Source organism: Actinia tenebrosa, unplaced genomic scaffold (assembly GCF_029948245.1).
Source record: "Actinia tenebrosa isolate PJP-AT-01 unplaced genomic scaffold, QUT_ActTen_1.0 PGA_scaffold1__47_contigs__length_23844297, whole genome shotgun sequence".
In the NCBI taxonomy this organism is placed as follows: Eukaryota; Metazoa; Cnidaria; class Anthozoa; order Actiniaria; family Actiniidae; genus Actinia; species Actinia tenebrosa.
Window position 1 is genome coordinate 4,238,460 of NW_028292578.1, and position 22,554 is coordinate 4,261,013.

At 37.2% G+C, this 22,554-nt stretch overlaps 1 protein-coding gene across 1 annotated transcript; it reads right to left on the reverse strand.

Moving 5' to 3' along the window:
* Window positions 1-80: 80 nt before the first annotated feature.
* On the reverse strand, window positions 81-22,218 carry LOC116303332 (clathrin heavy chain 1). The gene is made up of 31 exons (XM_031712858.2): window positions 22,017-22,218; window positions 19,051-19,258; window positions 18,505-18,773; window positions 17,457-17,618; window positions 17,197-17,310; window positions 16,800-16,973; window positions 15,795-15,992; window positions 14,828-15,028; window positions 14,269-14,361; window positions 13,656-13,841; window positions 13,058-13,195; window positions 12,537-12,629; window positions 11,645-11,716; window positions 10,354-10,534; window positions 9,801-9,871; window positions 9,062-9,154; window positions 8,816-8,941; window positions 8,226-8,491; window positions 7,767-7,878; window positions 7,426-7,548; window positions 6,893-7,038; window positions 6,231-6,414; window positions 5,154-5,346; window positions 4,892-5,049; window positions 4,344-4,508; window positions 3,752-4,027; window positions 3,150-3,491; window positions 2,423-2,644; window positions 1,246-1,467; window positions 834-909; window positions 81-516 (listed from the first exon to the last, which is right to left on the reverse strand). Exons 1-31 carry the CDS (start codon window positions 22,056-22,058, stop codon window positions 395-397), a joined length of 5,028 nt encoding a protein of 1,675 aa, XP_031568718.2. The 5' UTR covers window positions 22,059-22,218; the 3' UTR covers window positions 81-394.
* Window positions 22,219-22,554: the final 336 nt, after the last annotated feature.

A 22,554-nucleotide genomic window follows, 5' to 3' on the forward strand; every position in this document is an offset into this window, starting at 1 on the left:
ATCTGTACGCGATGTTATTTCACTAATTGCAGACTAAATTCTTCTATGATTTTTCAAGTTGAAAAAACAGCAATTGCAAATAGTTTTTTTTACAGTTTTATTATGGCTTACAACAGTTCAAGTTACCTATTTAGATTTATTAATGCTCATGACCTTGACCTTCACCATTTTAGTCTTTCGGATAAAACATGCACTTGCCCGCCTCTAAACACCACGATTTCTGTCACCGTACAGGGCGTGATCTTTTCCGGTTGAAATCTCGAATAGAGTATGACTGTGTGACTACAAAAGACTTCTTATTGACGATATAAAATTGACAGTGAGAATAGGAATAACTAGCTAAGTGATTATGTGCCTAATGGATCAATGGTAATATTTTGATGGTTTGGGAGAGTTACATGCCGTAGCCTGGCTGGTAGCCGAATGGTTGTTGTGGAGGCATCCCCATCATGCCTCCTTGAGCCTGCATACCGGGAACCATGCCTGGACCACCCGTTATCATCAACTGTTCACTACCTGGAGATTCAAACAGAGGTTTCTTGATTATATAAAATTATTCCGTTTAAGAGAGGTGATAATACAATGAATAAACACATAGCTCGCATACAATATACCATGAAATGTAATTTATTCATTATTCTATTTTTCCTTATCCATCCTTCCCATACCTAATATATTCTCCATCTTTTCTCTAGTTACTACTTTTACCTCCGACGTAAACCAAACTTCCATCATTTCCCCTACTTTCTTCTATTCTTTCGGTCTCCCTTCCATTTTATTTCTCTTCCCTTCTCATTTTCCCTTCCTCCAAAATTATATTCAGATTTTCTTACCAAAAACTATAGGAGTATCTTGTTTGCTCTCTTCTTGATCTTTTCTTTCCGCTTCAGAAGCGCGTAATTTATCAACCTGAGAAAATATTACCAAGAAATGTTTGCTAACCTATTTTTTATCCGTGTTTATTTATACTTTCTCCTTGGGGAATAATGTTTGGGGTTATTAGTGGTTCCTTCACTTGTCCTTCTCTGGCGCTAGGTACACACCATGTCTACCGATTACACACTAATTCCACTGTAACCTAACGAAAAAAATTTAATATGGACATCCGTGTGGGATGGGCTCGGATATCAAATAAGAGCATGCGTAATAGGTAAATTACGAGCCTTAGATGCAATATGGACATAGTTTACACATAATGTCGTTAACATGAAGTCCAAGAGCGTCAAAAGACCAGGAGAGGCTTACCTTATCTATATATTCTTTTAATACTTGTATCATATAAGGCATAGCAAAGTCCATAAGGTTGTGTCTCCAGGCTAGTTCCAGTACATAATCAGGGCTAATCAGATCGTAACACATGAAAAGACAAGCAGCAAAGCACTCGTTGTGGCCAATCTCAAGGAACCAGTTGATCAGGTCTTCCGCCGTCCCTTTGTTACGAGATTCAGCAGCATACATCATGGCATCCTAAAATACATTAAGAAATAACATTTAGCATTTGTTACAACTGCCATGTCGGATGATTTTGCTTGAGACCTCTAAAGGCCTATTTACACGGCACGATTTGCCGCGCGCGACTTGACGTATACGGCAAATTTTAGTACCATTTACACGAGCACAACTTGTCGCACGCGGCACAAAAAAAACGCGAGCAATTTACTCGTCATTACAGCAAATGTTTCTTTTTGTAAAATGCCACCATACACAGTTGAGAAGTGCAGTAAATGATCATGTCTACCTTGTTATTTGATGAGAACATTCAGAATTTTTGCACTTCGTGTTTAATAACCGGTAAAGACGTTTTCATGGAAATCCGCCATTTTGTTTTGGAATCAACTAGTTCCAGTCCCAATCTCGGTCAAAAACGTCATTTTTACGTCATTTTCCTACGGCATGTCGTAGGGTTTTAAGCCAAAGTTTAAAATGCTACGACAAGTCTTGAGGCCGCGTACGTCTGTCGTAGGACCATTTACACGACCCGATTTTGAGCTGATTTTGCCGTATACGTCAAGTCGCGCGCGGCAAATCGTGCCGTGTAAATAGGCCTTAACATGGTATCTGAGACTTCAATCAGATGGTAATGCTGGCTACCTCACAGGTTATTGCCGTAAAACGTTTGACTCCCTTCTCCCAATACATACATTATGGCATCCAAGTTTGAGTTCACGTCATGTGATGCCTCGAGACCTCCAAGATGACGGCCATATCATTTAAAATTTTATTCAATAGGGAATTCTGGCAAGCACACCGGCCATTGTCAAAAAAAGTTAGTTTATTACCTCGACAAACGCCGTGCGCAGCCTAAAATATGAAGTACTCTTTTGAGATTCGCAAGACCAAGGGAACAATAAAAAGGATTCTTGTACAGTGGCATCGGGAGGAAAAAAGACGAATCGATATTTCAACGTCCACGCAAAATTACCTTGAAAAGTTTGTCTCTCTTGCATAGCTCCACAGACTGCTGCCAGCGATTGTTGCCCTTAAACAGGTAAGCAGCTATCCTACGGAACTCGATCAACTCGTGTTTCTCCAGCCGTTGTGCTAAAGATATGTTATCGAAATTATCGAACGCATCGATGGACGCACGCAGACCATTGTAGTCTTCTTCTCCTATCAGAAGGTCGTTCAAGGCTTCGTTGATGGACTGAAACCGAGGAACAACATCAAGTTAGAGCCTCAAAATATTTATTCTCTGCTAAGATTAGAATCCACGGTTTTTCTCGACGTTCTCCTTTTCCCTCAAAAATACTAATAAACATAGGTTTAGGAATACAAATACAATAAACATTAATATTACAATACAGTATTTGTATTCCTCGAAAATATACTTCTAACTTCCAATTGGAATCATCGGAGAGACAATGCTAAACCCCATTCAAACGAGTTTGTGAAAGGGAAGTGAGAAAGGATACAAGCAGGTAGATTTTATTGGGGGAATCTAGATATGATTGGGAAAGGTTTGGGAAAGACAAAAAGATCGATTTCGAAAGGAAAAGGCAGCTGAAATCGGAGTAAGACTGGAGGAATCTAACAACATCAGACTGATAGGAGAAATAACACGATATTAAAACAAATTCCATATTGTGAATGTGTTTTATCACAAACCTTTAACACTCCTACATAATAATGTCGTTCCCAGGAAGTCATACCTTATTGTTATGGCTTTGAACAGAACGCAAGTAGGGTTTCACCAATGGCAAGTGTTGAACTTTAGTAAAGAAAGCAACAGCTCTGGTATGGTCCATACGAGGAGTCAGTACCAGCAATAGATCGTTAATCAACATAGGTTGGAAGTCCAAGTAGAACTGGAGGGACTTGTAGTACAGTTCAATGTTAGCCACCTTGCAGATGACATCTTTGAACAAGCTTTCTTTCCAGGCTACCGTGGGATGGTTCATCATGGTCTGCACGGCGTTGTCATATTCTTCGTATTTCTCGTACAGGAAGACTAGTTCAGACCATAAGTGTGCTTGCTCAGCTGCGCGAAGTACCTGCAAACATCGACAATAATGTTTTAGAGTGACATCTTGAAAAAATAATGCATTTTATAAAATACTTCTTATGAATCTCGCGTTCTGATTGGATGGGAACGGGTGCCTTATAAGAGCACACGGGAAGCGCGTGCACTTTCTGTTTTATCATTCGTATTCAAAGTTATTCTAATTCGTAGTTTATAAAAGAAATAAAAAAACTTTCTTGCTGTGCTGCGTCCAGTACAATATACTCAATCAACTGAAACCTAATGACTCACCTTAGGGATGTTAACACGAGACCAGAACAGTTCCAAATGTTCCCTCATCTTGGATGGTTTGTACTTAGAGTACAAGATGGCTAACTCAGTGAACATACCCATGTGCGCTCTTTCAAGACCTAGTGCTGCTTCCATCAAGGCAATCAGTTCTTCAAAATAACCACGGTTTTGGTAATGGTTGATGAGCTCTTCTAGCTCGTCAGCATGGACTACGATATGAAGACCGCACATCTGAGCAAGACGGAACTCTCCACCCTCGACACAGGAGAAGCACACCTAATGGAAGCAAAGATAAAACGAGTGAGCTTTGTAAATTGTAAGCCATACCCTAGTATTCTTTAAACACTCTATAACTGGAAATCGAGCAAGTATATTCCTACTGCGTCTAAGAAATTTTGCGGCAATTTGCGCAACAAAGTTCATCTTATTACGCAATAGTTGCGTTCTAAGTTGTGCTTGTCACTCTTATTAATTTTCCGCGCCCAACATTTTTTTCTTCACGAAGTAAGTTTTGAAGAAAGAAAATTTCGTTATCCATTGTTACCCTTAGTTATGTGATAAGTTGTACGGATGATTCTGATCATAATCTTACCTCTTTCCATGTCTTGGTACTGTTAGCCTTTCTTGCTCCATCCACGGCAGCTTGGTACTCGCCAAGGTGAACAAGAGTAGAAGCAAGTTTGGCGAAGTTAGAGATGTTGTTGTACAAGATCTTAGCGGCTTCGTACATTTTAGCATCATAGCAACGATCACCAACCTGGAATAAAGTACTGATTAGTAATAAGTAGAAAAGAAACAATATCATGATTTCCGTGCAAATCCGGCGCATTTTACCCTCTTCTCAGAAGCTTTGGGCCTATCAATTCTATACATTGCGATCGAGCCAGGAATTTCTATTATCTTTTATGCATTATCAAAACAGCTCAACAATCAATGATTATGTTAAGCAGCATCAAATTTGGGTTTGATGATATTCGCACCCCTTTTTTCTCGTATTTTGTTCCTGATTCACCATCTTGTGCAAGACGTGATTTAGCTTCAGTCAATCGTGCATACTACTATATGATGATATCTGTATCAAAAAGTAGATTGGAGAAGACTAATGCTTAAACTTGCAATACCCGAACGTCAGACACATACCTGACTAATTTGGGCGTGATTTGGTCCAGAAATGAATTCTTCAAGCTCGGCTAAACGGTTTGTCTTGGCGTAGGCAAAAATCAGCTCGGTCTCTACGAATGTATCACGAGCCTTCTTACGGGCCATCTGTAAGTAGCGTACGAGGTCCTCATAATTGTCTGTAATACAAGAATACCGATGGATTAAACTTAGTTATGTTGATGATGATGATAATAATATTTATATTTTATATACTTTTTTAAAACTTTTAATTGATTGTTACCTTTCCTCTGAGAATATTCAACGACTTCCATGTAAGAGGAAGGGTCGTCAGCCTTTATGAAAGAGTCCACAGCTTCTTTGATCATGTCTTCTTGTAACTGTGCCTTGGCCAGTTGGCTCCACACGGCTGGTTCATTACATCGCTCGGCGAACTCGTAAGCACGGTCTAGGTTTTGGATATTCTCGATTAGAACCTGTAAAATAGTAAGGAGATCGTGATATTGAAATATCAATAACAAATATCAGTCACTATCTATGGTTCTGACCTAGACAATAGCGAATCGATCACTGTTGCAGCAGTTTTCCCAGTGGAGTTAAAATCCTTTCCCAAAATTAAGTACACAGTATCTTATTTGAAGAGCAATATAAGGATTACAAGGCTATTTGATTTGATTTTCACCGGACAGTAAAGGATCTCAATCTTAGATTGTGAGATACTCTATCTAATTATTTTGTAGGACACAGCAACGGTAACAGAGGGATAGGGAACCATGAATTGCTGTGTATTTTCATAACCAACATCAAAAATATGATTATATCATCAATCAATTATTGTGAAGCACTTATTATCTCCAATCAATTTCAGCCAACATTATCACAGCGAGGGGGTAACTCCTCCCTCTTTCATTACTCCTTCTTCTCACTGGTTATCTGTCATCGTCATCATTATTCCTTTTAAGACTTTATCAGAAGCATCTTTTTCTCATTAGTTATTAGACATTAATACAATAACTACCACTTGTCATCATCATCATCAATGTTATCATCTGCATGGGCAATGGCTCATCAAACCAAGTGCTGTAGCTAAATAAGCAGATGCGTGGTTTTTTTGGTCCGTGTTCGAGCCCTGGCTCAGACTGGATCATATGTTAGTTGAGTTTGTTTGTTGTGTTGTTCACTTCCCTGCCACGAGGGTTTTCTCTGGGATCTCTGGTTTTCTTCCTCCGTAAAAGCAACATGTGAGTTGAGTTTTGTATGTCGTAAATATAGAATGTAGTGGTAGTGTGTGTGGAGGGAACCTCACAGAAGAGCTGTGGGAGTGGTAGTAAATATATATAATCAACACTGAATCACCTACCTGGATAGCAGAAGTATTGACATCGAATTTCTTGAAGATAGCAAAAGCTTCTTCATACAGCTCACTACCAATAGCAATACTAGCAATGTCAGGGGCGTCATAGTTATCCAGCCTAGTGATGTACTCCATCACACGTGTTCGGTCAGCCTTGATGGCTGTTAAAATCAGCAGGTTTTGAAGATTCCTATTAAAACATCACAACCAATTCAGTAAGCAATCAATTGTCTTAAGTTGAGATGCCTGTGGTTGGATTCGGATTGAAGTGTCTTCAAACCACTATTAAAATTTTTAAATCTTTTTCAGAATAACTAAAACACACATCAACAGGCCATGTTTAAGATATTAAAATTCTAGCACATTACCAAGGCTCTCTGAAAATAAATATTCCAACCTCAAAAAGATGAGTAGATATAGTAATGTAGATTGGATTATAACGTTGAACAGTCAACTGACTAGCATTTCTACAAAAGTTTCTATTCATCTCTTTTCATACAGTAAATTGGTTCACTACACAAAGCATTCAATTGAGGCTGCATACAACCAATTTGAAAATCATTTGCAACTAACTTACAGCCTCAACTGTGAGCAGTGAGCCAATGTGAGGTGAATTCCTAAAACAAATATTCAAAGTAATTAATTCCTAAATAAGTCTATTAATCTACCTGTGGTCACTGAAGACAGAGTTCTCCAGCACGATCTTCTCCAGCAGTTCAATAAGTTCATTAGGCAGATCAGCTGTCATGAATGCCTTGACAGTGCAGGACACATCCTCTGGATCTTGGGTCTCAGATAAGGCTGTCTGGACAACCTGGGGACAAGTTGGTACAATAGAGTGGTATTTAATCAGTGTGCAAAAACTGATAATAGGAAAGCATTCATTCAAGGAAAGGGGGGAGGTGGGGGTCAGATAAGGCTGTCTGGACAACCTGGGGACAAGTTGGTACAATAGAGTGGTATTTTATGGGCAAAAACTGAAAAAAGGAAAGCATTCATTCGAGAAAGGGGGGAGGGGGTCAGACATGGCCGTCTGGGCAACATGGGGATAATTTTGGACAACAGAGTGGTATTTTTCGTGATAATAGTTAAGGGACCTTTGGGAAATGAGGGTGGGGCTTTGGAATTGCTTTTAAAGGACAATTACACAAACCTCCACAAATGATATAAAAAATCTGACATTTCATCTCATATTTCATACCTGGTCAATCAACTGTCTCCTGTACTGGTTAGTTTCCACAAGTACACTGGCCCACAGTTCAGGGTCTCTTCTCCTCACCAAATATCGTGACAAACTCTTGAAAAGCGAGTTCTCATTACAGACCTGGAAAAAAAGAAATCCCTGGTATTAGTGAACTGATATTGACGCAGGTAAAGCAGCACAAAATTATAACTAGATCACGTTGAAAAATCATCATGAACGCTACAATACGTCATGGAAATGTAAAGTCATGTTACACTGAAAAGTGTCACACATGCATGTTACAGTAAGTAATGCAAGTAGGCCATTCATTGGTTCTATTTGGTAGGCCAGATACTTGCCTGGATCAATTCCTGGTCACACTGTCCTCTCTCGTAAGCCATGCAAGCCAAGTGAGGGTCTCTCTTCTCACAGTATTTACCAACAACACGACTGTCATAATATGGATTCTCCCTACACAAAAGACATGGTGATATTCAACAATTATTATCCTCTATAAACAAAGTTGATAGATTGTCTTATTGATTTATTGCCAATCCCAACCATACAAGTACAGGGCTAAAAATAACAGCCAGTCATCAGACGATGCCTGTCCAGAATTGGAACTTGTCCAATCAAATCTTTGCCTAGCTGGTCATTTTGACCAGTAGTGTTAAGCCAGAAATGGGGTATGACCGATTTAAAACTAATTGGCTTTATTTATGACTGGCCACTGGCCAGAGACTGATCGGCCATTATTTTAAGTTCGGCTATGAATCTGTTCTAGTGATTCTATGATTCCAGTAAATTTAAAGCCTTACCTGAGGAATCTTTCTGGGTTGTTATTTGAATCAATGTAGATCTTTGCCAGAGCATTGTGTGTGGCTGGTTCCTCAGATCCATCATGGATTCTTGCTTCAAGCCACGTCAGTAGTAGTTTCAATCTGTTCCTCTTTTCTACCTCTTCAACCAGTTCATCTGTGGAGAACTGTCCCCTGACTGCCATGATGAGGCTCTTGATGATGTCTTCAGTGCAGTCCACGTCAAGCAGTCCACCCACTACTACTGGCAGACGGGAGGGATTGACCTATCGATCAACAAACAATGAGCCAATGTCTTAGGGAAAATACATCCTTTAATAACAAGCAAACAAGTGAACGGGATTTGACAGTGGTTTTACAAAGTGGCTCCAGGATTTTACTTCTGGAGGTGATGGGTACTGGGTACCCCAAGATGACAATTGTTTTGAAACTTTTCCTAATATCAGTTGAGGCACTCTTTTCATTTCTGATGTACACTTGGACACAATTGGGCATTTTAAGAGGGTAGGATTACGTGACTCATTAGACTATGATGATAGTTATTTTAGAGTGTTGACTAGCAAATGGTGAGTAGTACTTGATTTCAATACCTTCTGAACATAGATCTCAATGTACTTTTGTAGGTTGTTGCGGTACAGGTAGAGCACCAAGTCATGAACAAAGTCAAATCGATCACACACTATGATCAGGGGTAACTGGTCAGTCAGCTTGGCTTCCTGGAATACACAAAACCATATCAGTCATAATATAATACTAATAAACACAGCGGTGAATGAACATGAACATTATACACAAAATCAAGGCCAAGCAACAGATAATTTGGATTTGGACTATACCTTGAGGAAATTCTTGACTTTTTCAGGATCATAGCAGTTGCTCTCTCTACAGATTCTTTCAACTTCTTTTATCTGGCCAGTCTTGCAGGCAGCCTGGAGCAATGAAAAAATATCCATGGTTAGATGAGAAAAGAACTTCAGATTTCTTCAACATTAATATATTGGTGGTAATGCCTTTCAGATGTTAAAGTTTAGTTTCATGGCCGTTGAGCCAATCAATTGAAAGATGGTGTTAGAACAATCATCATCAAGGCAAAACTTTGTGCAAACTAACAACTTTATGCTAAATTTATTTCATACTTTCAACTTTTACTAACTCTGACATGCTTTTTTGGATTGATGATATTTATGCTGATCTTAAATTGTTATTCATTATAGTATACTCAATAAAATTACTGGATTCTGATTGGACAAGAGGGGCTAGGAGTAAAATTAAATCCCAAATGTTCTCTGTAGAGTTCCAATTAAGTTGCTCAATTTTGTGGAGCATATTATAAACAAAAAAAATGCACAATTGTCTTGTACAATTTGGAATTTATAGATACCTGTGATGTTTTGAAAGATCTCAAATTAGACTCACCTAAAGGCTTGTCACACCTATAAATTCTGAATTGTACTCGAGATTGTGCGATTTACTATACAAATGTCATGCTAGACTTGCAAACTCCCTACTACATATCATGTTTCCAACCTAAAGTTGTAAGGTTAATCTATGTATATCCTATACTGTAGTACTCACCTGGATATACTTGAAATGTACATCAGCTTCTTGGCTAAAATTGACAATGGACCCAAGGAAGTAAAACAGACCTGTGAATAAATTAAAATTGAATGTAAAACTATAAAAATCATTTTCTTTTTCTTTCCATTGATAGTACACTTCTCATTTGTATCAGGGACAACATCAAAGTATTCAAGAGGAAGGAAGCATAACACTGTTGTCACTGGCAGGTACACATGAGCCGCAGGAGGGGTTGGGCATTTTCTTCCTTTTCCCCTACTAGTCTCTTATATTTTCCAATCTTAGCCCCCCACTTTTTCCTATGCTATCTAGTCTCAATTGCCCAACCCCCCCTCCCCCCCAAATGCACACAACACTTTCTATGTTGCTCCACTGCACCTGGTAGAGTAATTACCAGTCATTTATTCTTTCTTCCTATGAATACTTCTGATGTTACCCCCTGGAAACATGTGTGTTTTACCAACAAACAAACAAAAAAAACTTAACTGAGAGATGTTGCAGTTAGTATTCAAAGAAAGGTGTCTGTTAAGCAAGATCCATCTATACTGACCTTCAAAGCTCTTGAAAGATTCAAAGAGTTCAATCAGAGAATTGGTGCCCAGCTGATCATGATACTTGGTAGCAACTTGAACACAGATCTGCAGGTTCTGCCTGATGTTGTGTGTCAGCATTGCTTTCAGGCACTCCAGGGAATCCTCCACAGACAATGAACCAAAGTAGTTCACCAACCACTAAAATATTGACAAAGATAAAATTAATAAGATATCTATCATTTACTGCCAAGGAACATTCCATGAGTCACTTCCATTTATTTTCTAGTACATATGAGTCATACCTTACAGCAGATTCAGGTCCACCCTAAGACAACAGCCATTGCAAACGGGCATTCAACATTTCAATTTTGCACGTTTCCAAGTGAGATGTCAGTTGTAGTTAAGGGGCGGAGACTACGTTCGAGAGTTTGTTTTGCTTTTGAACTTAGTCTTCAAAAATGCTACGAATAAGCAATTCAGGACGTACATACAACAAGGAAAAGCTCTTCCTTCTGAAATAAGGCTGAATATTATAGATTCAATTCAAGATAAGGGAGGGGATGTCGTTTCTGGAAATGTCCGTGGAAAATTCATTGATGTTGCAAATTAGTTTAAAATTCCCACTGGTGCATGGCTGCGTTTTCGCATTCACACTCATCGAAATACTTCAATGTGTATGGATCTATCTGTATAAATAATCTAAAAAAAGTTGTGTGTATGCCATATTTGTTGTTTTACATTCAACCTGAATTGGCTGTATTAGGGCCTTTCAGATTTACAGTTTGTTTCATGGCAAGTTTGCCATCAATCGAAAGATGGTGATAAGAGAATCATCATCAAGGCCCTTTATCGTCTGGTACAGGTATGACAACTTTACAACATGGTTTAGAAAGAGTTCTGAACTTGAACGTATTGGGTGGAGTCGCAATATACGGAATATATTTTTTCCCAACTAGCTGTCAATACTTTGTGGTATTGCCGTCTCAAAATCACAATTAGTTTATATTATGATTCATGTTTATACCTGCAGATAACTATAGTTATTCTCATTTAAATAACTCATTTTTAAATATAATTGTAATTCTTCACATAGCAGCTTGATACCCACATTGTAATCATTTGCCTAAAGATAGTTTAACAGTAAACCAAAATACTGCATATTAACAATATTCAGTTATTTGGAATTGCCTTTATTCACTATGATCCAGTGCTCTGATAGTTAGTCGTCATATGGGAAGTATTTAACTAAACAGAGTGTGTCCAGCATCTCAAACTATTAGTCATTTATGATCTACATTCATATTTTACCTCTGGGTTCAGTAGATGGGTATGGACGATAGCTCTCTTGATGTCAAAGATGTCTGTGTAATGTTCAAGAGCCTGCAAATTAGTAATATCAAAATTAGATTTTCAATACATAACACAGAAAAAATTATAAACCATTAAATAAGCACCAATTTGTTCTGAGTTTTAAATTAGTTTAATAGATTCAACAAGCTGTGATAAGGCCAGCTTAAAAATGAGGGAACTGTCGGCTGCTAAATGTGTAACCTCTCACAATAAATTATTGTGGGTTTAATTCACAGTCTCAGTGTTGCATGTGAGTGAAGTTTGTTGGTTTTCTCCTGGCTTTGTGAGTTTTTTTCCATATTCTATGGCTTCTAAATTGTCATTTGGTATATCAATTGCCTTAAATTGGTTTGTAAAACATATAACACCTGGTTTCTGCTGTCTACCATGGAGTGGTAAACCCAGAACCTCATAACAGTTGAAACATGTAACAGTCATATTTATTTTGTATGAGGCTTAAGATTATTTAACGTTTTTCTTGACAAATTTCTTTCCAGTAAATCGTGTTCTCTTGCTTCAAGAATTACCAAAACAAAATTAAAGACAAATATTCCAAATGTTTGATTGAAAGATTCAGTAAAATCTCTGAAAGTCAGGAAATTCTGCAAGAAGTTTGACATGCGTGAGAAGTTGCCATCTTGTAACAATAACCACAATTCCAAATACTGTATCAAAGCTCCTAATTTGCATATCAGAATATTCTGGACCATAGTTACAGCGTTTCAACTTCCACATAAGTTTCTGTTAAATACCATTAGCTTTTTCTTTTTCTTATATGTGAGCCTTTACTAGTTAACTATTTAAAAACAATGGAATTCAGTGATAGATGCACTGTAGGATTGCTACATACTCTTTGGAGCAGTCCTGCATTCTCACATAGCTGAGCAATGTGGGGGCGGTCATAATGGGTGAACATTTGGTTACCAAGAATAGCATCTGCAACCTGCAAATCACATGACAAGTTTAACTCACTGCAATAAACATAAAACCTTAGGGATAGACAAATTGACAAAATAGACCCTGCTAACAGGGCAGAGTGACTGGTTATTAGTATCTACATGCTAGGGTCAGCAACGCATGTTACTCTTAAATAGAGTTAGATCTTTCCCTTCATAGGAGGGTTTTTCCGCAGGGTCTTTGGTTTTGCTCCCCCCTAAAAAATCTAACAGCATATTCTGTACATCTAATGTCAGTCTGCAAGAGTGGCCAATAACTGCTTGTTATTGACAGTTATCAATGCCTTTTACAACGCCACTTGCCACAATGCCACAATGTAAGTTCTTGGCAATGACCATTACCAATAATTTCATTGGTACGCATAATAATGAAATTGGTGGTAAACAAGAATAAGTAAATGACATTATTCCCAACCTGTGGAGCAGTCATGAGGTTCATCTCCAGGAGTCTAGTCTGCAAAGCAGCTTCACTTGGACGGTTGTTCTTGAGTGCATCAAGAAGGAATGAAGTACAGGCTTGCACCTGGTTGGTCTCCATGAACACATCAACAATCTAAAAATAAAATGAATTAAGAGTGATGATCAGTTACATTTAAGGTGACTGATAAACTAATCAGAAAAAATTAATGAGAAAACTAAATTAGAAAGCTATATATCAAACATAATTTAACACTGATTCCAAAAATGAAAAGAAAAATAGGATGTCGCTTATAAGTGGATCCCATGCACTGACCCTGTCCATTTCCTGTGGAGAAGCTTAAAAACATTTGGCCTGTATTATCAGTGTTTATCCTGAAGTTTATGTATTAGCATAAACCCTGTAAAATGGAGTCTGGAGCAACATACTATGTAATTGTGTCTCAACCCCCACTCTACTGATACTAGTGTTTCAAGCCTCTCAGTAAAAAAAAGTTGTTTCATGGCCTAAGGCCATCAATCGAAAGATGGTGTTGTATTCATTCATCATTGAGGCACCTGTATTTGTGTGGAATGCCTAAAATCCTTGTACTTACAAGGTTAAGCTCAGCTAAAGGCTCTCCTTCATCTTGTACCATCATGGTGGCAAACTGTGCACCAGTCTCAGGGTTAACACGCATCAGGTTCCTGAGAAGAAAGATGTAGTCTGGGGTGTAGCCTACTTTCTTGGCATACAAGATAATCTTCTGGAATTGACCTGTCTCGGCAAAGCATTGGATCACCTGGAAAGACAGATTTTAATGATCTGAATTTAGACACAAGTAATTCTCATGTACATTAACAGTTTTTAAAGACCTTAGAATTGAAGATAAATAGAACGCTCAATGCATAATAAAGTACATGCTTGTGCTATTGATTTTAAGTTTTGACACTCCAACATCACAGTTTTTCTCAATGTCATACATGGAAATTGAATAATTTGCTTTGAGTGGATGTCAATCAAAGTGTATCCATGACTGTTGCAAAAAAAACCCCACAGTTTTGAAGGGAACGTGCTTATGGGATGTCATGGCAATGCCTTGATTGACACCAAAACCATTTCATTTATCCAAATGATAATTTCACACTTACTATTGAGAATGATTGTAATAGAACAGAAGATCTGTGATTAGGAATAAAAACTGAATTCATTAACAGTTTGAATCTCACCTTCTGAGGTACATTAGCTCTGAGATACACAGAGAGAGCAAGGGTAGGATCTACTTGTTTGACCAAGTCACCAAGCTCTTCACTGCACTCCAACTATAGAGAAAGCAAACGTACTGAATGAACATTGTTACAATAATTACTATGGCATTATGTTAACTAATGATTCTAAAACCTCTCTGTTAAATAAGGATGTTTCATGGCAGAAAAGCCATCAATCGAAAGATGGTGTTTAAATATATTCATCATTGAGGTAGAGATACAGTAAAAAAATAAGCAGTACTTTTGTGTACAGTTGGCTGAATAATGTTTATAAATTTAATGTTGGACTTTACTGGAATCTGAAGATGACTTCTGCTCAGGTTGTCGAAACGTCAGTCACCACCAACAACAATCTTTCTCAAGACTACACTCACCTGGACAATCACACTTCACAACAAAGTTTCATACTAGCATAAAATCACCATGATCAATGACAGCAGCCATGGTAATATATCACAGATAAAAAACATGAAAATGATAACTACATAAAATAATACAATTTACTAATAAAAATAATAACCTTTTCTTCTTTCAACCATTTTTCCAGAAGCTGTTTCTTGCCTTGCTGAAGCACAGGTTTGCACAATTCCAAAGATTCAAACTTGTTAAGTTTGCCTTGGTCCAGAAGAATACCAAAGTATTGAAGAAGAGGAGATGTTTGTCCAGGCTGAGCTGGTACTTGCTGGAACCTTTGGATGGTTTGTGGAGTTCTCAATACACCCTGCAAAACAACAACAACAACAAAAAAGCATTAAAATAAAAAGATCATTTTTTTTCAAACCACCACATCATGATCATGAAATAAAACAAAAGGAATTTAATTGTGGCATTTCTACAGAGTAGCTCTTTGTTCACACTGAAATTCCAATTTCTGGAGGACACCCTTGAAGCAAAGGAGTGAGCCAACAAATATCTCCCCATATACACACTAAGCGTGGGAAAATTGATGCTTTTGTTGGGTTTCATCATGTTACTTGAGCTTTTGACAATCACTGAACTTTGGATGCATTTTGCATAAGAATGAAGTTACATACAGTGTATTGCTAAAGACAAATATAAATTTGATTTATAAGCTTTAAAATGATAGATTGTTTGTTAACCTTTGCTGTAACGAGACTCACAAAACGATTTTTGACCGAGAGTACCCCATGAAGGTTGATAGTAACCCTAACTTGAACAGTCACTATTTCAGTCTCTGTTTACATTGAACTTTTGATCAACACTGTAAGAACATATCCCAATTATGGAAATGGATTAAAGCAAAACTACAGTCAATCTAAATTACTTGAAAATAGAACAGCACGCAAAGTATAAAGCTTGGTTACATGTGATTGTGCATTTAAGTTCACACACAACAAACTCCAGGTAAATCAGGTTTATAGTATGGGCTGAACGTCTTGAGCAAACCTGCTATACAGGGCTTATCAACAGGATACACCAATCATTATCAACGTTATCAACATGTCTGAACACTACATTTTCCTTACCTTAGGTGCATTAGCAGCAACCTTAGCTGCCTCAGAGTACTGCATGCCATTAAACAAGTTGTTGAATTTCCTGACAAAGAGTTCCTCTGCTCCAGCTAGGTTGTTTCTGACAGACAGTCTTAGAGCAAGGTCTGGATTTTGTAAGACATTGGTAATATAAGGAATGATGTTCTCCTCCTCAACACTCACTGACAACACCTAAAAGTGAACATTAAAATATATGGTTACCAATGGACCCATCTTACATGGTAGTCATTGTTGACTAGAACAACAGATTTTCCCTGAGTAGCCTTGCATTCAGGATATGGCTATGGAAGGTTAAACAAAGGATTTTATTCTCATGTGGACAAACATAATGCTATGAGTGCTACAATAATAATTATTATAATACATTACGACTCAGTTTTTGTTTTGAGTTTGAAGAGATTTGAGGCAGCCTTTTTTCATCAAAATACCATTCTAATACGGAAAATTATCCGCATTTTGAGCTAGAAATGAGCTAGAAATGAAGTTCAGACTTATGCCAGCACGAGATTGAGGCGAACACTCAAGGAAAAAATACCAAGAGAGCAACTGAATGGGGCCTGAAAAAGTTTTACAAATGGAGTTTCCCCTGCATGATTTGCCATTCTTTCTGCATGACCCCGAAAAAAATCCCGCACAATTTGAACTTTTTCTCTGCATTCTGTCAGAAGCCCATGATCACTACCCAAATTAGTTTTAGCTCGGTCATACTTCATTTCTAGGTTGAAATTTACTAGTCAAAATCTATTGCACCCCATTGCTAGGGGTGGTTTGAAGGTTCAAATGAACACCCCCCTCTCCACCTTTGTAGAAGTACAATCAACTAAGATTGGTAGAAAAACAAACTTCCCCTTTCAAGGTCCTAGTGATGGGGGCCTGTATGCAAACATTTTGACCAGACAAGTTCTAATTCTGCCAAACACTGTACAGTGACTGGCCATTATTTTAAGCCCTTATGTACCAAAGGTATTTCACCCATACCTGTCCTTTCCTATTAACACCAATGATTCCACCAGTTGTATCATGTGGAGCAGTGACAAAGATAGTATCACCACTGATGCGGTTCATGTAGATGCATGTACAGCTCTCAATGTCATACAGATGAACGTAGCCATACTTGGTGATGAGGAAGATGATTCCATGCTTCTCACTCACCTAAAGATGAATACAGAAATAATGTATCATGGCTAGGATGGTCATCTATAGCATAATAGACCCCTTGCAGCATTTCACCAATGGAACTGCCATTAAAACACCAAACCTTCACATTTGCTCTCAGGAGATCTAAATTCTTTTCCCCTCCCAAATCAACTATTTTGGGAATTTTTGCAAAGCATTTAAACAATATCAAAGCAACAAATATCAATATCATACAAACCTGCATGGCAACTGGAAAGTCATTCTGAGCTTCTGGTGGAAAGAATACTTCAACAGCTTTCTTAGGGAATGCTTGGTTCCCTGTTGGTGGGGTTCCAACTTCAATTACATGGAGCTGCAACAACAAGACATTAACCAAATATTTAATTAAGATATAAGTATTTCAATGTCAAGTAAGTTCTTTTTCTACTGAGAAATCAATGTGATAGGCATTTGAATTTGTATCAATAATAATATTTATAATATAATCTGTATCAATACCTTGCCTCCTTGAGCCCCTCGGACAGCAAAGCAGAACAGGTTGGATTCTTGGGCATTACCCTCAGCCTTGAATGGACAGAAAGCAGCAGTGTGTCCCTCAATGGGCTGACTAACTTTGCGCTCCACAGAATACAACTGCATGGCACCAACTACACGATTTTGCTGAGAAAAATAAAGCAATTAGTCATATAGGTAAGCAAGTAATAAGAAAAACTCTGAAATGAGAAAGCCACACATAATATAGTACAGGTTAAGAAGATATAACTAGCTAAAAACTAGTGTGAGCTGCGTCGGTGTTTCTAGTGAAACAGTAATGATAAAAAGGTATTAAGCGGTCTTCTTTGAACCCCCTACTTTCTTTCCCATTTACATTGGTACCTTATTAACGGACACTTTACAGTAATTGGGTCCTCGCCCAGTGCAGGTTTAAAAGAAAAAGTTTTAATCTGAATAGAGGTTTGTTATAAAGTAAATATAGTAAGAATGTTGAGACCCTTCAACTAGCTGTCTGTTTAATGAAAGGTGTCTGGTTAATAGAGATACCAATGTAATTTGATCTCTTAAACAAGCTGTCTAAAAGTATTAGATTAAACTGCCTTTTGCAAACTCATGGATACTACACTGTTCCCTTTCTGAAATTTTGCTGCAGAAATACTTTTGTAACAACATAGATCATAGTAATTTAAATGCTCATTATGACTGGTAAGATGGGTAATGTGTAGTTCCAGAAATTATCCATACCACCCCCACAGAGTAAATTTGGAATTTCAGAGGGGTAAGGGGGCATGGGGGTTCAGGGGAAAAAAAATACAAATTTTGAGTTTTGAAGCAAACCCTGTAATAAATTGGTGTTTCATAACTTCAGAGTGGTGTAATAGTTGGCTTTGGATAGCTTATCATTTATTTTGCTGATTAACACATTTGCATATTCAGACCCCTAACAATAACTTGTTTTTATACTTTGTGTATAAACTTCAAATAAATAAAGATACAATATGAGCAGCTTTTAAATACAAGGAATAAATGTCTTAATGGCTAAAGGACTTACTTGTGCAGAGATTCCAATCAAGATAAGCCAATTTTGGTTCTTGTCTGTTCTGTAATTGATTATTTGACAGCCAGCCAGGCTGGAATGACGATCAAACATCTTCACTGGCTGGGAGTCACCTTCCATAGTCCAGTGAAAGACAGCTGTGTCTGTGACCATGGCAACAGTGTTAACACTGATCCACTTCCAGAAGGTTACATCCTCTGTCATAGTGTGGGCTTTCATCTTGCTTTTCATCTCAATGTTAAAAATCTGCAGGGTTCTTCCAGCTGAGAACAGAAGACAACATCTATGTTAATTGCAATTTTAAGAAGAAATAGATACTCTCGGCACCTGTGCTTATGCTTCCAAAAGCTGGTTTCTAGGCTCTGAGGTGTTTTTTGTGATGAGTCACAATTATGTTGGGCTCATAGGCAAAGTGCATGCATCTAGACACTAATTAGTGATTCATGAATTATTGAAATACTCTTAGTGAATTCCATTTCATACCTTGGCCATTTCAAAGGAAGACCAAGTAATGAATAATGATACTAAAAGAGCACATACCTTTCAAGGCAATGACCCTAGACTTGGGATTCATGATGGCAGAATCAGCAGAGATAGGTCTTCTTGTTGGATTATTAGCATCAGCCAAGTCTATGATAACAACATGAGCTACTTCGCCAACCTTCTCTCTGACACAAATGAACTTGTCAGACTCCATGGTAAGGGTTGAAAACCCTATGTTGGCAGCATTAATACCAACATTTTGAAGCTGTAAAAAAAATAATTAGAAAACATGTCAATTCTTTGAGAATTAATTCTTTGTCTTCAAGGAACTCTTTTGTCACAATTTACTAGACTCGGAAATGAGAAGCCCAAGCAAAGAAGGTCTATTGGAAAAATTTTTCTTGTATAACACCGTAATTCAATATTGAATTCCAAGTTTTTGGTATTTGAAAAAAGAGCATTTACTTGTAATGACAAAAAAAGAAATAAAACTTGTTTGTAAAATCATATCTTATGTAGAGCAGTTTATATTTTGACATTCTTATTAGATAATTTATAAAATTAACTTTGAGAGAAAATCCTGGTCATTGTCCGACAAATCAGGCACTGCACTTTTGACTTTTGGATCACAGATACACTCATAATCTATTAGTCAAATAAACTTTTTGTAGAATATACTTCTAACTGATGTCCAATATTACAATCTAAGATACTGATATTATCAATCAAACCGTCCTTTGCAAACTCATGGATACTAATTGCACTTCTTATGCTTGTTGACATTCAGAAGACTGGATTCAAAGTATATTCCCTTGATTTTATATTTCAAATGCTCATTTTAGCTGCTAAGATAAGTAATCATCCTTATATTTTTCTTTCAATACCAACTTTGTTTAGTTCTTTGTTATTTTGTTAAGTTTTAAAGCATATCCAGTGCAATAACATAAAATATTCATATTAGCTACCAGGTTCTATGCAACTATTACTTCATGGACGACCTTTGTAGCCTTGGCACAAGGTAATATTTCAAATAATAAACAAATTTCAATAAATACACAAAACATAAACCTACAATAGCATAAATAAACAAAAAAATCAAAAATATACCACATTCTGCCACACTGGTTGATGGACTGAGCAACATGTCTGCCATATTTTCTATTAAGCAATCTTACTAATATAATGATGTAGTTTTTGTAGATGTTATCCATAGTTAGTAGCTCAGTAACAAATATGGCCTTTGTTGTGCATCGCATGTAAAATTCCAGGAAAATGGTATTCCAATCATACTGTAATACTGAATTATGATCAATCGTCTCCACAAAATATAAAGTAGAAAATAAAAAATGCAAATGCCAGCTTCTGAATTAACGATAGAAATTATACAAATATCTGAATAACATGTTCTGTTTCTCAAATGTTCTTTTTAGCTTTTTACTTTTGGAGTTTACAATACATGCATATATGACTAATTGAAATGTGGCGACTAATTTGAATAGCCATTGCTCTCTACTGACTAGTCTCGTGTTCATGTTGAAACATAAAAGCGTTTTCAAATGTATTGGAGGCTAGTCAGTCCAGAATAGTTAATTTGATTAGGTGTATGAAAATTTAACACTCAAAATAAAACGACATAACCATGATATCCCATATTTTTTATATCAATCTCAAAATGCAAAAATGGAAAATACCAAGTATATGAGGCTTATTAGGCTTTTGTTGATGTACTTTAAGATTTATGAGATGTAGTCATAATGCAATAGAACCTAGCTAGGTTGAAAAAAAATGAAGAAAGGTTGTTAATGAGAATGAAACTTAGGTAACAATCTCTATTACAATTTTGATGTTTAATAGGCTGGAGCTTTAGAACAGGAATTTAAATTTTCCTTTAGTTTGTATTCCCAAAGATAGAATATCTTAGAAAACATTAGTACCATTTAGGTTTATCAATGTACATAAATCTGTTATCTTTAGGAATCTGTAAATCCCTTGCTGATGAACTCTTCGGCAAATAAATCTCATATTTGGAATTAAAATCAAAGTAGCAAGCAAAGAAAATATCATAGAAATATTTGAGTCCATTGCTTTATGCTCACAAGGTATCAAATCAAAGGACTGTAATTTTACACTGCAATTTTATTACACACTTGAAAATGCAAGAAATAGCTCATTCAATTTTTGTTAGGCAGCGTTCTGAAGGCGTTCAGCTTTTTCAACACATCAAAGCAAGTAAAGAAGCTCTACTATATACCATTAGTTTATCTAGCCTACTACTGTGAAAGAAATTAGAGGGTAAGGTATTCGATGCGACCATAAATCTGAATGGCTACAAAATCACCGTTGTACTGATAATGGAGGAGGAAAAATAACGAAAGCACTGATAGTGTTACTCGAAAACTTGGAAACGTCAAAAATGTCTGAACCTCGATTGAGCAATGATATCGCGGTAAAGTGATTATCAATTCATTCAAAAGGCAGCTAAAATGATATACTACAGTCGATTTTTGATCAGAATAAGGGAATTTAAGCTGAGAGTTCAATGAAGCGGCCATAAGGTTATTATTCAAAGACACTGTAAAATATGTAGTTTAATACATGTGAGCTTAAATGTATTGGTATTGCATAAACCAGGCCGAATTTTTGATTCGAATCTTTAGTTCCTGAATGCAGACAAATGCTGTTAAATTTTCGGATTTATTTCGATAAATAAGTAAGGAAAATTAGATTTGAAGTCCACAATAATTTGTCCTCCTCTTCCGCTTTAACAGCTCACAAGATCACTGAAGAACGCTCATCTGTAACCCTTCCAAGACGCCCGTCAAAATTACTCATTATAAAAGCTTGAAGAAAATACCTACGAATTCCTACAACACCTTTAACATCTAACGAATGTAGGACTTAATTAGTTTTGTGCTATTTTTAAAGGTGTAATATTGGAATTTGCAGGTATAAAGTAAGTCATGAGGAAGAACTCTGGCGAACACATGCCCGTTCGCTAACATCACTAGTTTTACACAACTTACCTGAAGATGTTCCTGGAAACGAATAGGCAGTATCTGCGCCATCGTGCCCAGCTGATAGAGTAGAGATTAGGCTATGGTTTTGTGTATTCAAAGGTCGTTTTAGTGGTCAGGAATCCAGGAGAATTTAAAGCAAAGAAGATGGGGTACCTTCAGTGCTTGGTACGAAGATCATGAACGACCCGGTGTGGCTTGGCTGAGTGACCGCCGACACTCTGACGTCACAACATGGAGGGATTTTGGTGGGAGGTGCCACGTAATAAGGCTCAGGGAAGGGGAGCCCTGTTAGGGGACTGGAAAATGAAATTAAAAATATTTCCAGAGGAAAAGGGAAGAAAGAACGAAGCAAGAGAGAGAGAGAGAGATGTAAAACGAAAAAGAAAAGATATATTTAGAAAGAAAGAAAGAACGTGCGATCGCGAAGGAACGAATGAAAGGAAGAAAGAAACCAAGAGCCTGCATAGAAAAAAAAAGCAAAAAAAGAAGAAAAAGAAAAAGAAAATATCGTAGGTAAGCAGAAAAAAGGGGAAGAAAAAGGAGG